This window comes from Loxodonta africana, chromosome 15, assembly GCF_030014295.1.
Source record: "Loxodonta africana isolate mLoxAfr1 chromosome 15, mLoxAfr1.hap2, whole genome shotgun sequence".
Lineage (NCBI taxonomy): Eukaryota > Metazoa > Chordata > Mammalia > Proboscidea > Elephantidae > Loxodonta > Loxodonta africana.
Window position 1 is genome coordinate 46,654,786 of NC_087356.1, and position 17,449 is coordinate 46,672,234.

General features: G+C 47.1%; 1 protein-coding gene across 1 annotated transcript; it reads left to right on the plus strand.

Annotated features, from left to right (window-relative positions):
* Positions 1-5,123: 5,123 nt before the first annotated feature.
* On the plus strand, positions 5,124-12,105 carry LOC100675222 (interleukin-1 receptor antagonist protein-like). The gene is made up of 4 exons (XM_003417449.3): positions 5,124-5,337; positions 8,341-8,429; positions 9,540-9,655; positions 10,816-12,105. Exons 1-4 carry the CDS (start codon positions 5,192-5,194, stop codon positions 11,029-11,031), a joined length of 567 nt encoding a protein of 188 aa, XP_003417497.1. The 5' UTR covers positions 5,124-5,191; the 3' UTR covers positions 11,032-12,105.
* The last annotated feature ends 5,344 nt before the right edge of the window (positions 12,106-17,449 follow it).

Here is a 17,449-nt window from a genome sequence, read left to right on the forward strand (position 1 = left end):
GAACCGTCTCTCCCTGCCTTGCCACTCAGTCCATTTTCTAACTTTGCCTTTGATATTCAGGGCTCCTAGCTTGTCATAAACATAATCGTTTCACTTGTTTTTTCGGGTCTTTGTTGTAAGAGGGATCGCCGGAACCATCTGGCTATTCTGCCATCTTGGCTCCGCCTCTCCCCATCCTGAAAAATAAGACTTTTTAAAAAATAGATAACCTCAAGAAAAAAAATTTTTTTTTCTTCAACTTCTACCTCGGGCTTAGGTTGTTTAGGACCAACCCTCCTGCTATGAATAACTAGAAAAACTAGGCTAAATGTATTTATAAAAACTCTGAAGACATCAGAAAATGACCAAGGCTGTGAGAACTGCAGGGGCCCACAGTGGTGGAGCCCAGCATTGGGACCCTTTATCCTGGAGCAATTGCTGATTTCAAAGGCTGCAGCCCAGCTTTTGACAGACTCCTGGGGCTGATGGGGGAGAGGGCATAAAACATGTATGTCACTGGTCAACATACTATTCTTTGGCTGGTACACTATGGGAGAAAGAGAGAAGCAGAAATTGAGCTCCCTGCACAGGAACTGAAGCCCAGAGAAATCAGCTCCAGCCCTGTTTGGATGAATGTCACCTAGGGCTGCAGTGTTCCTGGCCCTGCTACCTGGCAGAAGCAAAAGTGAATCATCACTGGATGAAGACAACATCATACAGAGCCTCGAAGGAGCACTACAGCTTTTGAGATTCAGTGACCAGCAATCAGTGGGAAATAATGAGGCATAAGCAAGACAAACTGTGGCTAGAGAAAAACAGACAATAGCAGGAGACTCAGCAGGATTCAAATAATGGAGTTATCAGATGCTGACTTTACAAGGACGCTATATTCAAGGAATTAAAAGACAAGATGGAAACATTGGGTAAAGAGAGAACTAGACACTATACAAAAAAAAAGGAACCAAACGGAAAACCTAGAACTGAAAGGTGCAATTAACTGAAATGGAGAAATAGCTAACTTTTATTGAACGCTTCCTATGGGGCCAGCTCTGTGTTTAACACTTAACAGGAATCAACTCAACAGAGGCTCACATGTGTGGGATGGGCATCTCATCCCCTTTACAAAGGAGATCGGGAGCCTCAAGGCCACAGAGTCAGGCTGTGGTAGCAGGGCAGAATTTTTCTCTAGATCACACTGTCTCCTGCAAGGGTCTATTATAACTCTTAGGACATTGACTTAGACTGGTTTTTCAATTTCCTTGCCTTACATGGGCCCATAAAATGGGTCTTGGTCATTTCTGTTATGGTCAGTGTCTCGTAGCCCCAAACAAGTTTCCATCGAGTCAGTTCTGACTCATGGCAACCGCATATGTTGCAAAATAGAAATATGTTCCAAAGGGTTTTCATGGCTCTGACCTTTTGGAAGCAGATAACCAAGACTTTCATCCAAGACACCCCTGATTAGTAGCCCAGCTATTGGCCATTTTTGTCACCCAGGGACTCCATCTAATAACCCAATGTTCAGCATATGGAAGGCACTGGATACAACTGTGATGGCTGAAAGCTCACAGAGGGCAATTATAACATGCTGACTGGAAGGCAGAGCCCACTCACTATGTGCTGTGATAGTTGAGTTTATTTCAGGAAGTGAAGATAGGAGCTGAGCCCCCAGAACCAAGAATAAGTTTACCCAGAGATTTCCTGCAGGCAGAAATCATAGGGGCATCAACAATCGTGCTCAGATAAGAGGGAAGAAAGATTGGAATCATGAGCAGAAGCCTGAGGACAGGGAGTGTCCCTCCCTACCCTCTTACTATCCCCTGTCCCTGGAGTGAGGGTTTGCTTCATTTGAAGTCAAAGCAGGCTCAGGACAGGAAAGCAGGGGAAAGGAGGAAAGGTTAGCGACATTTGTGACCTATGTCATCCACTTTACCTGGAGTGAAAAAAGCGTATACAATAGCTATCATTGGAGTATTTCCTACATGCCAGGGTCAGGGCAAAGTACATAGCGTGCATTATCTCATTCAATCCTCATAGCAACCCGTGACGTACTTCTACTATTAGCCTCATTTTACAAATAATGGAACTGAAACCAAGAATTGTTCAGCACGTTGCCTGACATGGCCCAGCTTGTAAATGACAAGGGAAGAATTCAAATCCAGGTCAGCCTGACTTCATAGCCTGGGGTCAAGATGTCCTGTCTGGAGAAAAGTGGGATGCAAAACTCATATTCTAACAAAAAGGCCTGACTTAATGGTGTGACTGAGACTGGAGGGACCCCAGAGGACATGGCCCCTGGACTCTTTGTTAGCCCAAAGCTAAAACCATTCCCAAAGCCAACTCTTCAGACAAAGGTTAGACTGAACTATAAGACATAAAATGATACTGGCAAGGAGTGTGCCTCTTAGCTCAAGTGGTTGCATGAGACCATGTGGGTAGCTCCTGTCTAGAGGTGAGTTGAGAAGGCAGAGGGGGACAGGAGCCGGTTGGATGAACACGGGAAATACAGGATGTTGAGGAGAAGCATGCTGTCCCATTATAGAGAGAACATCTAGGGTCACATAACAAGGTATGTATAAGTTTTTGAATAAGAAACTGACTTGAATTGTAAATTTTCACTTAAAGCACAATAAAAAACAAAACAAAAAAAAAGATGAAAGACATGCTGCCCTACATGGCACCCCGAACTCCCTCTCCCCATACCCAGGAAGGCCATACTGGGCTACTCCACAAGGGCACAGTGGCAAAGGGCATAGACCTGGGAAAGGCCAGGAGCCCAGGGCATCTGTTCTCCAGGAGAAGTCTGTCTCTTTGAGCTTGGGTTGAGGCAGAGAGATACTGACTCAGGAACTGCAATGTAGATGAGGCCTTTACTCGGCGCTTTGCGTCCAGGGTTGGTTTAACCAGTAAGCAAAGTGCATATGGACTTAATTATGTTTACTTACTAATCTGTTGTAAACAATTTCACATGGGTTTCATCACATCTTTTATGTGAAAAACAGTGAAATTGCTCACTACAGAGTAGTAAGTACACACAAGTAAGGCCATGCTTACATTGCTTGTTGGGTAATCCAGCCCTGCTTGTTCCAAGGATGAAGCCCCTCAGTCTCACTTTGCCAAGTCATTTCTCTCCGTAAATATTTAATGTCATTTTTTGAAAGAATGCTGATTTTAAAACAAAGGAGGTCTTTAGAAGTAACATAAGAAAGACCAGCAGGAGATAACTTGCCGCAATTGGGTGCTAGCTGCCTTCCTTTCTTTAAGGTGTGATGACAAAGTTATGTACCTGAAAATTAATGAATGTTCCAGAAATGATAAACCCAGATTCAACTACCACTGGATGTGGCAAATAACCAGACACACTGCCTCTTCCAGTCGAATAAAAATAAAACTGAACTAGTTGCCACTGAGTCGACTCTGACTCATGGTGGCCTCGTGTGTGTCAGAGTAGAATTGTGCTCCGTAGAGTTTTCAGTGGCTGATTTTTCAGAAGTAGCTCACCAGGCCTTTCTTCCAAGGTGCCTCTGGGTGCACTTGAACTTCCAACCTTTTGGTTAGAGCACTTAACTATGTGTACCACCCAGGGATTCCATTCTTTTTCAGCTAGCCCCCGCAAAAACAACAAGCGAATCTCCCCTGGCCATGAAAGGTAGACATTATTTCTCCCAGGTGTTTCAAAGAGGGTGAATGACACCTTCAAATTCACGTAGCTTGTGAGAACAGAGCAAGGACACCTACATGGCATGTCACCCTTCAAAGCAGTCGTTAAGGGAGGTGATAGGCCGTGGGAAGGAATGTTCCATCTGCTCTGAAAGAAGAGCTCTATAAAATCTGCAAAATTTATCTTCACCTTCCTCCTCTGAAGGACTTAACCGTCATTTGGGCATGCGGTGGCTGTGGAAGGGAGGGTCTGGGTTGGGAGTCAGGATAGCTGAAATTCTGCACATACCTTTGCTGTTGATGAGCTATGTGACCTTCCCCTTTCCAGATCTCTCTGGGTCTTCTGTAAAACGCTAGTGTCGTGGGATCAGAAGGTCACCAAGCTCCCATTTAGTTCTAAAATGCTACCATCTATCTGTCTACACAAGCATTACCCATCTTGAACACACCCTCTTCAACTTATTTCTATCCATAGAAGAGGAGTATACTCACCTTTTTTCTAACTGTCCAGAATGTTGTCAGGAAGGAAGTTAATGTTTATTGGTACCCACTGTGGACCAGGAACTCTCTCCTCCTTCCCTCCCTGTCTCCCTCCCTCCCTTCCTCCCTGCCTTCCTGCCTCCCTGCCTCCCTGCCTCCCTGCCTCCCTGCCTTCCTTCCTTCCTTCCACGTGCAAGGAAGACATGATCATCCTCATCTGTAGATGGGGAGGCAGAGGCCCAAGTAGGTGAAGTCATTTATTCAAGGTCACACGGTGGCAAATGCCAAGCAACAGAGATGGAATTTGGATCCATAAATGTTTAAGTGCTGGGTTCACCCCATTTTCCTGAGACTACAGCTGTAAAGACGGGAGGTACCAAGTTGGTTTCCAAGCACCTCTCAGGAAGGCACACTTTTCTGTAGAGCAAGGTAGGCAAGCTGTGGCCCTCAGGCCAGCTCCAGGCACCGCCTCACTGTAAATAAAGTCATACTGGAGTTCTGTGTTTCTGTATTGTCCACAGCCTCTTTCACACTACACAGCTGAGCTGAGTAACCGTGGCAGAGACTTCATGGCCTACAGGGCCTGGAATATTTACTACCTGGTCCTTTTCGGAGAGTTTGCCAACCCCTGGTCTATATTCCGGCAAGGCCACACCCTTTCAAAGAGCACAAAATGACAAGAGAGTTTTTTCTGGGCTGGGATGCCCTATTATATGACTTCACTAGAAAAGGGGGATGTTTCTGCTCAAAAAAAATTTTTTTTTTAATTGAGGATCTCAGGGTACCTGTCCACCAGCTGGTGGGAGAGGGGTGCTTGGTTTTCACTCTGCTCTTCTTCCCAGGAACTCCGTGATGGGGAAATAGAAATCTCAATTTGGGGGAAGTTGCTTCGGGGCAAAGAGAGGGAATCAGTTACGACACAGATGTTGCATCACTCAGCAGGCTGGAAAGTGACAACAGTGAGGGTTTCTCTTTTTGGAAATGGACATTTCCGTTTCTCAGAGCGGGGCAGAGCGGCAGCATCCCCGTTTGGGTGAGCGGCCACTTTATAAGCAGCTCCTCTGGGACCGACATGGCAGTCTCCTTTGCCTTGCTGTGGTCACAGGATGGAAATCTTCAGGTTCCCCTCAGCCACCTAATCTCTCTAATCCTTCTGTTCCATTCAGAGGCAACTGGCAGTCCTCTTCAGGAAAAACCCTACAAGATGCAAACCTTCAGGTGAGGCTGACTCCAAGGAGGTGGGGGTGGACAGACGGAGAATGGAGACCTGCACTGCTGTCCTGGGGCCACCAGGTTCTGCAGGTTTTGAGACTTGGGTTTGGGCTGGAAAGGGGGCCCTGTGATTCCAGGAAGAGGCTGCCACATCCACGGTCTTCAGGGCTTGTCTTTCAAAATAGCCCAGCCGTGTAAACCTCAGAAGAGGCTTATCTTACTCTACAAAGGGCTCTGGTAACTCCGCAAGTAGTCAGCCCAGGCTAGGGAATCATGTTGGGACCAGGGCTTCCCTAGATATACTGAATAAGAATCTACATTTTAAGGTGATTCTTATGTATAATAAATTCTGAAAACCACAGCTCTACCAGTGGTTCTCAGAATTGGTCCCTAACCACCAGCTTTAACATCGCCTGGGGACTTGTCAGAAATGGAAATTCTCAGCACCAGTTCAAGCCTGGACCAGATGGAAGCCCTGGTTGGGACCTAGGTCAGGCAGAGTGTGCTGGGCGCAGAAGCAGAGAGACATACAGCTGGCAGGCATGCAACTGTCCACAGCCCAACGTGCCAGACGGGTTTTTAGGTGATGCCTGTCTGATGTTGGCATGGTGGAGGATCCGGCTCACCTGGGGCCTGGGGTTCCCCAACTTTGCAATGTGGTTAGTCATAACCCCTGCCTGTCTTGTAGGCTGTTGTGAAGGCTAAATGTGCAGATCATAGTGTAAGAGTGTTTTGTGAACTGAAGTGCCTGACAACTACTGTGATTTTTAAAATTGAGCCGGGGGCTTTGTCAGATGTCACCAACACTGATGTAGAAATGATGGGCTGTCATGTTGATAACAAAGAGGGAGCTGGCTGTGTGCCCTCTCTGCCCTGTGACATCCTGGGAGTGGAGTCGTGTCCCGCATGTGTGACTAAGTGAGTGACTTCACCCCCATGTGTGTGCATGCACACACGTGTGCCTGGACAAGTCCTTCCCCTTTCCTCCATGGTCTCAACCCTGGGGACCTGCTGCTTCAAGAGGTTTCATCGCCTGCAGCCTCTTATCACCTGGGAGCTCAGGGAGATGACCCTGGAGGGCTGTCCATTCCCTCCTCCCCCCCAAAAAAACACCCCAAAAACCAAACCCATTGTCTTCTGATTAGATTTCCACTCATGGCGACCCCATGTGTCCCAGCAGATGTTTAATACCCTCAGACTGAAGCCAAGAGCTAGGAATAACCTCAGAAGGTCAGATAATCACATATGCAAAGCAATTCCTGTTCCCTAGGTGGTGCGAACAGTTTGCACTTGACTACTAACCTAACCTGCTGCTATGGAGTTGGTTCCTTCTCATAGCTACCCCATGTGTTATGGAGTAAAACTGCTCCATAGGGTTTTCTTGGTTGTAATCTTTACAGAAATAGATCACCAGGCCTTTCTTCTGTGGCACCAGTGTGTGGGGTTGAACTGCCAACCTTTAGGTTAAGTGCAAAGTGTTTGTGGTGCCCATGGATCTATGGTGCCAATGGTTAATGCGCTCAGGTGCTAACTAAAAGGTTGGAGATTGCAGTCCATCCAGAGGCACCTTGGAAGAAAGGCCTGGTGATGTATCGGAAAATTCAACCATCAAAACCCCTATGGACTCAGTTCTACTCTGACACACGTAGGCTCACTATGAGTTGGAAACAACTGGAGGGCAAGTGGGGCATATACAGTATATATACTAACCTCCAGGTTGGCAGTTCAAACTCATTCAGTGGTGCTGTAGAAGAAAGGCCTGGTGATCTTCTTCTGTAAAGATTACAGCCAAGAAAACCAGATGGAGCAGTTCTACTCTGTAATACATGGGTCGCCATGAGTTGGAATCGATTGGATGGCATTGAATTTGGGGTTTGGCAAACCACTTCACAGTTTGCTCGACCACCCCTCAGAGAGCTCACAGGCTCCTCAAAGCAACCTGGTGAGTGGGTGGTGTTAGCCACACCTCATAGGTAGGAGATTCAGGGTTCAAGGTCACACTGATGGTCAACTGGGGTTGGAGGGTCCACCTCCTGGCATGCCCTGTTTGCTACATCTCACAGCTATAAGCTGGGAGTCAGAAGGCCCTTCCCCCAGGAGAAAGGACTGGGAGTCAGACCCAGGCCACAGGGTGAGCCAGAGAGAAAGCCACTTCTGGCAAGCCAGCTGGTGTGCAGTGACAGCTGCCCTCGCCGGACCCACAGGGAGGCCAAGGAAAGGCTCTGGCAACAGGTCTCACATCCAAGGCTCCGAGAGTTAGGTGCAAGGTTCACTGTCCCTTCAAACAACCTTTTGCTGTCGTGTCAATTCTGACTCACAGAGACCTTATAAGACAGGTCAGAACTGCCCCACAGGGTTTCCAAAGCTATAATCTTTATGTAAGCGTACTGCCACATCTTTCTCCTGCGGAGCCACTGATGGGTTTGAATCGCCAGCCTTTCGGTTAGTAGCCAAGCACTTAACCACCAGGGCTCCTATGCTGTCCTTCCCAACATCTAAAGCTGTGCTGTGGTAGCCACTCATCTCAAGTGTGTATATAAATCTTCATTCAAATTCATGAATAAAGAGTTAAATAGGAAATTCAGATCCTCGATCTCACCGTCCACATTTCAAGAGCTCAATAGCCTTGTGGGGCTCATGGCTACTGTAGTGGACAGTTCGGATCTAGGGCATTTCTGTCCTCGTAGAAAGCTGTATTGCACAGCCCTGTTCTAGAGTAGGACTTGCTGAAACAGGAGGTGCCTGCTCTGGGAATCTGAAGGTGAGGACCAAGGTGAGGAGACAGGTGGAGGGTGGGTTCACCTCTCACTAGCAGTGTGATTTGGGCCTGTCTCTTAACCAGTCTCAGCCTCAGTCTCCTCATTCACACCATGGGTGTTGATGACCACACCCCTGGCAGAGTTGAATGCTGAGTCAGTGAACTTTGTGAGAATCAGGAGGGTACTAAGCCCAGGGCCAGGCACGCAGCGGCTATCCACTACAGCTGGATCTGGGTTCTCTTCTTTTCAGAATCTGGGACGTTAACCAGAAGGTCTTCTACCTGAGTAATAACCAACTAGTCGCTGGGTACTTGCAAGCAGCAAACGCTAAATTAGAAGGTGAGTGTTTGCCAGAAAAGCTGGTATTGCGTGGGCAGCGGTCACTTTGCCCGGGGTCTGCAGCATTGTGGCCTGCCCCACAAACCTTAGATGCAATTTTGCAATCCCTGTTGGATCCTTTTACTGGGTTTGGAGCCTGTGAGGCCTGGCCACTGGAGGGTGTATGTGAGCGTAGTCTCAAGGGGAGTGTCCAGGGTAGAGTCTAGGTCAGGGCCATGGCTGGGAGAGGCCTGGGACAAGAAGGTAAGATTTACCCTTCCCTTCTTCCTGTGCCTATTAAGTCTCCCATGTTCCTATTTGATCCAAACCCCAAACTCTACCCAAAATTAATACACCCTATGCCGGGCTGGGCTGTGTTCCTTATTCGTGGACACCACACTCAGTCATGCTCTGGCCTGTGCTCTAAATGAGCTGACTGAAGTTGGACAAGCCTCACCCATTCCATTCCTCATTGCCCCTCTAGTAAAATGAGAGCAGTGGGGTGATGTGGTCTGAGGTTCCTGCGGAGCTGGTGACCTAGGACGTTATCACCTCCCTGGTGACTGACTTGGTACTGGAGAATGGCATTCTGTCCATCTCCCCATCTTTCCCTACTCCCTTGCTCTCTCCCCCTGCCTACCTTCTAAAAAGAGCAAGACCTACCTTTCCTGCCCTGCTTGTAATTCTCCTAATGAAATGCCCTGACACAGAGAAGCTGAGAATTTTCTGCCGGATGAGGGCATGGAGACCACCGAGGGGAGGAGGTGGGTTCAAAGTCACCCAGGCTTCTGAGGACCAAGCCCCGAGGCCCTACTCATGACTTGAATGGTATTTTCCCTGCCCCATGGGCAGCACACCTGTTGACCTGCAGAACAGGTATCCTGGACAGTAAGGGAAGGACAGAAATTACGTATCTAGGGAGACAATACTTGTGGAATAATAGATAATGTGCTTGGTTTGATGTTCAGTTTGGATGTAGAGCAGGAAGACAGGGCCTAGTTGCCCTTCTGATGTTGGGGTTTTACATGGGGAGACAAGAAAACAACCCAGGGAGGGGTCAGGCAGTCGTCTCTTCACATCTCTGCCGGCTCTTCTCTCTACAACCTGACCATCCCCTCTGTACTTCCCCAGAGAAGATATATGTGGTACTCACTGAGTCTCCTGGTGGTATGTTCCTGGGGATCCACGAAGGGAAACTGTGGCTGGCCTGTGTCAAGTCTGGTGAGAAGAACACACTCCAGTTGGAGGTAAGGACCTGTTTCAGATATTGGACCACACAAAAACCCAGTGACTTAAAACAACCACAGTTTAATTTTTCTCATGATTCTGTGAGTGGACTAGGATCACCTGGGCAGTTGTGTTTCACATGGTGGAGCTGGGGTCACTCCTGTGGCTGCATTGATCGGGTTCTTGACTGGGGTTGGGGTGTCCAAAATGCCTTCTCATCCTGCAGGCTCTCTGCCCACAGGGCCTCTCATCATTCAGTAGTCAGCTTGAGCTTCCTTACAGCATGGTAGCGCTCCAAAAAGACAAGCCTCCACCTGCAAGTGCTTATTAAACCTCTGCTTGCATCGCACTGCTAACGTCCTCTGGCCAAAGTCAGTCAAATGGCTCAGTCTACAGTCAGTAAGAGAGGGGACTACACAGGGTGTGAACACTGAGAGGCTTGATTCACTGGGAGCCACCAATATAACAGCCTACTGCGGGACCTAAATCACTGTGTTCTAGGCCGCTACCCCAGGGGGCCCCAGGAAACCCACGTGGGCCTGCACTCTTCTGCCAAACCTATCCTTTCTCTTCTAATTCTTACCTTCTCAAATTGATTAGTTGGATTCCAATTCACGGCTTTGTGCTCCTTAATCCCATGCAATATTAGTGGCTTCCCAGCTCTGGGAAAAGATGACTTTGTCTCAGGCGCTTGTTGGACTAGATCCTAACCCAAACCTGACTGCCCATTATGGTGGCAGCGTTCCTTCCCTCCACCAGTTGGACAGAGCACTCTTTTGGAGGGTGTCAGCCTGCTCTGCGTGGAGGAGGGATGACCAGGGAATTGGGTGTAACGTGTAAATGAGCTGTGACACTCTGCCCACCTGCTCCACCCACCCCCTGTCCTCTGAGGCTGAGGCCCTGACAGAGCAATGGCCTCCAGAGGCCTTGGCCTCTGATGGTGGTGTCATGTGTTTACCAAACTGATTGGCCTGTGGCCACAGTGGCCAAACATCCAAAGTCAAGATGTGGTAATGGACAGCTCTTTGGGTCATTGCTGTCCTGGGTTCCAGACACAATGGTCTCCAGCCAGTGGTCTCTAGGTCAGCACTTCTCCAGTAGCCAGGGGGCCATTTTGTAGGTGGAATAGACAGGCCTTCCCATGTCCTCAGCTCTCACTCGCCCATTTCTTGGCCTCCAGGAAGTTAACATCACTGACGTGGGCAGGAACAAGGAAGAGGCCAAACGCTTCGCCTTCATTCGCTCACAGAATGGCTCCATCACCAGCTTCGAGTCAGCTGCCTACCCTGGCTGGTTCCTCTGCACAGAATCTGAAGGAGACGGACCTGTCAATCTCACCAACAAGCCTGGAGATACCACCAAGATCACCCAGTTCTACTTCCATGCAGATCAATAGTGCTGCCCACATTTCCTCTTCACTCTACTTCTGGCTCCTGGATGACTCTGGGGGCTACCTCTCCACCCCTGCTTGGGGTCCTCCTGTTATCCTGTGGGGTAGGAGGAGTGGCTCACCCTTGGAAGAAGGTACAGACCCCTGGTAACTGACTTTGTCTCCAGCCTCCTCAGCTAATGCAACCTCCATGCTCCCTCCAGAATAGTTTTTCTAAAATGTAAACCGAATCTTAACACTCCTCTGCTAACGCCCTTCAGTGTTACCTGTGCCTCCAGGATAAAACGCTAACTTCTTCACTTGAGCCCCAACCACCTGCCCAGCCTGGGCACCCTCTGCTTTTCTTACCCCAACTCCTTCTCACCCACCACAGATGCATCTTGCCATTCTCAGACCCCCACCAAGTGGCTCCCCCACCCTGTGTTGCAAATTTGTACTTGTCTGTGATGAAATTTTGTAAGGGTCTATGGCAAAATGGAAAATGAGGATTTGGTGGTCATTTTTATGAAACCAACTTTATTCACTATGAAGGCGGCTCCTTTATTTGGGGAGTATGTCCTTTCTGGGAAGACGTGGTGGTAGAGAATGAACACGTCCTTGCAATTTTGAAATAATGGGGAAAGTAGATGGTAGCATTTGTTTTCTCTTAGTTGTTTTTGTAATGTCACATGTGTGAAAATTAAAAGGTTGGCCTCCTAATTTTTTTGTTTCTGAAACATCCCTGTAAGTCTGGGCCCTGCTGTCCAAGACCCTGAGTACCATCACCTCTCGAGGCCTTTGCAGCTGCCAGAAATGCCTACCTCTCCCCATGTTTGCCCTCCTAAACTTCACCAGCTCCCCAGGCCCAGCACAAATGTGGATCCCCAGGATCACTTTGCTGAAGGCCCAAGAAGGATGAGTTGCTCCTTGACCATCTTAGCACTTCTGAGACTTGTATGAAAGGTGGCCATGCCTCTGTCTCCCCCTTCAGATTGTGAGCTTCTGAGGACGAAGCACCCCTTATGTGTCTGAGGTACTGCAGGGCGAGCACACGGCCTGGGTAGGCACTCAGTAAAGGTGTGTTGTGTGGGTTGAGTGGAACTTTTCCTACTCCCTGTGACTTTTTTTTTTTTTTGTGACTTTACCTCTGTTTTACAATAAAACTTTGAAAACTCACCTAACTTAGTTTGCTGTGTCCATGGCTTCACTGGGCCTGGGACACAGAGAGCTGGGGAGATGTCAAGGCCCATGGCCCTTTTCCACTGGGGCCTTGACCTGGCTGCTTCTCCTCTGAAAGTCATTTCCCTCCTAGGGTCTCACGCTCCATAGATAAGGTGAGGGGAGGACTCCTTGCCAAGAATGTGTGAAACTGCCTTGTTCACAATAGCCCACATCAGGAAACACCCCACATATCCACCAGCAGAAGAATGAATGTATAAATCATGTTGTTCATACAATGGAACACTCAACAGCCAGGAAAATGAATAAGCCCCAGCCAGTTGCACCTAATGAAATGGATGACTCTTACCAATAAGTTGTGGGGAAAAGAATCACAAAGCACACATACAGCATACTCCCCCCGTTTGTACAGAGTTCACAGCAGCAACCTGGAGCTGTGTGGTATGAAGCAAAAGAGAAGCAAGGATGCGCTGTCCCTGAAAAGTCGAGGTAGCAGCTGATTTCTGGGAGAAGAGAGGGCCCGGCAGGATCACCGGAGGCAACATTCTATTTCTTGGCATGGATGTGGTTAGGCTGTTTTCTGTATGTGTGCTGTATTTCTCAATTTCAAAACATGTAGAAAATAAAAAGCCTCTCCTTCCTGAGGTATGAGGGAAAGGAGCATCAGGGCAGCCATGAGCTTAGCAGCAAGAGTGTTGAGTGGGACCCCTGCGGTGGGCCATGCCTGTAGGACTGTAGGAAGGGGGCTTATCAAGCACCTCAGCTAATAGAGTCAGGTGGCAAGGGCTGCTGTCCTGCCTCCTCCCCAACTCCACTAAGCTCTGACCTTGGGCTCAGGAGTCCTCGAGTCATGCCCCAGCTGGACAGGAACCTGTTGTTTGATCTTGACTAAGTCACCTCCTTCCTCGAGGCCTGTTTCTTCATCTGTTCCTAATACTGCTTGCTGTAACACAAATACCACAAGTGGGTGACTTTAAAGAACAGATGAATTTTCTCACATGTCTGGAAGCTAAAACTCCAAATCAGTATCTTGGCCAAGCCTATTCCTTCCTTGTCAGTGGCCCCAGGCATCCTTGGTTCCTTGGGGATCCTCACATGGCCACCGTCTTCTCCATTATGTACTCCCTTCTGTGCGTAATCTGCTCTTTTTATAACTCAGAAGTGATAAAGTTTACGGCGCAACTTAACTATTAGGCCCTCATTAGCATAACAAAGAAAGCCAAATTTTCCAACAGGATAACATCCACCAGTATAGGGGTTATGATTCCAACATGATTTTTGGAGACACAAGCAATCTATAGCAGAAAGGTAATAATAGTATTGCACATATTAGTCCTGGAAGATTCAGTGCTCAACAGAATCTGCTTTAAAGCCTTGGTGCTCCAAGTAGGGTCCATGGGTCAGCATCATTTGGGGGTTAAAATGAAGAATCCCAGGCCACCCCAAACTTACTGACTCAGCATCTTCATCTTAACCAGATTCCCAAGTGATTGGATGCACATTAGACTTTGAGAACCTGTTGACCCCATTGCTGTGGAGTCAGTTCCAACTCACAGTGACCCTATAGGACAGAGTAGAACTGCCCCATAGAGTTTCCAATAAGCAGCTAATGGATTTGAACTGCCAACCTTTATGGTTTGCAGCTATAACTCTTAACCACTACGCCACCAGGGCACCAGAGTTTGAGAAGTACTACTTAAAAGTGAAACACTGATGTTGGCATGTTTGTTAAAATGACTTTATAATTCTAAACCCAACCCACGCCCCATGCCCTTCCTATCTGTTATGGATTTAATTGTGTTCACCCAAAAGACAGGTTGTTGAAGTCCTCACCTCTCTTGTTATTAGGCGTCATCGAGTCAGCTCCAACTCATGGCAATCCTGTGTACAACAAAGCAAAACGCTGCTTGGTCCTGTGCCATCCTCAGAATCGTTATTATGCTTGAGCCCATTGTTGCAGTCACTGTGTCAATCCACCTCATTGAGAGTCTTCTTCTTTTAGATGACCCTCTATTTTGCCAAGCATGAAGTCCTTCTCCAGGGACTGGTCCCTCCTGGTAACATGTCCAAAGTATAAGAGACAAAGTCTTGCCATCCTTTCTTCTAATGAGCATTCTGGCTATACTTCTTCCAGGACAGACCTGTTCATTCTTCTGACATAATTCAAAGGCATCAATTCTTCTGTGGTCTTCCTTATTCATTGTCCAGCTTTCACAAGCATATGAGGCAATTAAAATGCCATGTCTTGTGTCAGAGGCATCTTAGTCCTTAAAGTGACATTCTTCTTTCTAATTCTTGAAAGAGGTCTTTTGCAGATTTGTCCAATGCAATACATCTTGATTTCTTGACTGCTGCTTCCTTGGCCATTGACTGTGAATCGAAGTAAAATGAAATTCTTGACTGCTTCAATATTTTCTCCATTTACCATGTTATTGCTTATTGGCCCAGTTGTGAAGATTTTTTTCTTTATGTTGAGGTGTAATCCATACTGAAGGCCATGGTCTTTGATCTTCATCAGCAAGCGCTTTAAATGCTCTTCACTTTCAGCAAGAAAGGTTGTGTCATCTGCATAACGCAGGTCGTTAATGATTCTTCCTCCAATCATGATGCCTGCTCATCTTCATATAGTCCAGCTCTTCAGATTACTTCCTCAGCATACAGATTGAATAAGCATGGTGAAAGGATACAACAACCCTGATGCACACCTTTCTTGACTTTAAACCATGCAGTATCCCCTTGTTCTGTTCAAACAACTGCCTCTTGCTCAATGTACAGGTTCCTCATGAGCACAATTAAGTGTTCTGAAATTCCCATTGTTCAAAATGTTATCCGTAATTTGTTATGATCCACAGAGTTGAATGCCTTTGCATAGTCAATAAAACACAGGTAAATATCTTTCTGGCATTCTCTGCTTTCAGCCAAGGTCCATGTGACACCAGCAATAACATCCTTCGTTCCACGTTGTCTTAGTTATTTAATGCTTCTATAACACAAATACAACAAGCGGATGGCTTTAACAAAGAGAAATTTATTCTCTCACAGTCTAGAGTCTAGAAGTCTGAATTCAGGGTGCCAGCTCCAGGGGAAGGCTTTCTCTCTGTGTTGACTCGTGGGGGAGGTCCTTGACATCAATCTTTCCCTGGTCTAGGAACCTCAGTGCAGGGACCACAGGTCCAAAGGAAGTGCTGTTCTCCTGGCTTTTTTTTTCTTGGTGGTATCAGGTCCCCCTGTTTCTCTGTTTGCTTCTCTCTTTTATATCTCAAAAGAGATTGGCTCAAGATACAACCTAATCTTGTAGATTGAGTCCAGCCTCATTAACATAACTGCCTTTAATTTTTCCTCATTACCACAGCCATAGAAGTAGGATTTATGACACATAGGAAAATCATATCAGATGACAAAATGGTGAACAGTCACACACTACTTGGAATCAGGGCCTAGCAAAGTTGACACGCATTTTGGGGGACATAATTCAATCCATAACATTCTACCCCTTAGGCCCCCAATATTCATGTCCTTATCACAAGTAAAACATATTCACCCCATCATATCATAGCAAAAGTCTTAAATCAACTCCAAATCTAAAACTGAAAAATCCCTCTTCATCAGTGCAATCTAGAATACAAGTTATCTGCTTCCAAAGTACAATGATGGAAATGGCACAAGCTAGACATTTCCATTAAAAATGAGAGAAATTGAAGGGAAAGAAGAGATAACTGGCACCAAGCAAGGCAGCAGAACATTAGCTCTCAAGGCTTGAAAATAATCTTCAGTTCTCTGAGACCATTTAGGCAATGGTACTGCTCTTCAGACTCTGGGTGTTGGCCGCACTCTCTGGTTTCTGGGTGGAGGCTCCTCAGCCCTGCATTTCAGCTCCAACTTCCAGGCCTACTGGAATGCCAGCTCTGCTTCCTCACATTTGGGCCGCCCCATTCACCTAGTCCATCTGAGTGGCGACCCCATACCCTCGCCCTTGCAGGCCTCATTCTTCTGCCTCTTGGACATGACAGCCCCACCTTCTCAGCTTTGGGCAGATCTGGCCCCATCCCACCAGTACTCGCAAAAGGCAGCCCCACACTCTGGAAAGGAGGTGGCAAAGATCCTACTCTTTGAAACCTAGGAGGCTGTGGCCTCGCTCTTTGAAACCCAGAGGACATAGCTCCACCCTTTGAGACCCCAGAGGTCGTTGCTCTACCCTTTGAGATTGAGTCAGCTCTGCTTATTGTGCTCCTTGTATCTTCAGCTTCTGGTTCTTTGTTTCCTGGCCTCTCAGCCCCTCAGGCCTCTCTGCCCAAATCTGCCCTGCTGAAGCAAATGTTCCAAAGCTCTGTAGCTCCACCAATAAGTGCCTAGTGGCACCCCACACTGCCAGTAAACTTTGGTAGGAAGGCACTCAGCTCTCTTGTTCCATGGGTTAGCAATCCTAGCTTCGCCAGTAAGTGCCTGGAGGCACCCCACTCCACCAAGAAGCCCCCTGCACAAAGGTACTCAGCTCTCTTGCTCCATGGGTTAGCTCCTATGCTGTCTCACGCTGATCTGATTCAACAGCTGTCATTTCTCTGCATCTGCACTCCTCCAGTGTAGCAGCTTTCTTCACTTTCGAGTCCTTGCCAGAATTATTGTTGATGTCCATAATTCCATCAACATTCTCTTCAAGGCAATCTAGGCTTTTACTATTAGGCACTTTCTTTCCTGTCTTTTTAATGATCTCTTGCTTTCTTCATGTATGATGTCCTTGATGTTATTCCACAACTCGTCTGGTCTTCTGTAATTAGCGTTCAATGTGTCAAATCTATTCTTGAGATGATCTCTAAATTCAGATGGGATATAATTAAGGTCGTACTTTGTCTCTTGTGGACTTGTTCTAATTTTCTTCAACTTCTACTTGAACTTACATATGAGCAGTTGATGGTCTGCTCCACAGTCAGCCCCTAACATTGTTCTGACTGACGATATTGAGTTTTCCATTGTCTCTTTCCATGGATGTAGTTAATTTGATTCCTGCATATTTCATCTGGTGAGGTCCACATGTATATAAGCCATTCGTGCTGTTGAAAAAAGGTATTTGCAATGAAGAAGTCATTGGTCTTGCAAAATTCTATCATGCATATCATCACTCTGTCACCAAGGTCATACTTTCCAACTACAAATTCTTCTTCTTTGTTTCCAACTTTCGTATTCCAATCATGAGTAATTTTCAATTTGTCTTGATTGCATGTTTGATCAATTTCAGACTGGAGAAGTTGGTAAAAACCTTCAATTTCTT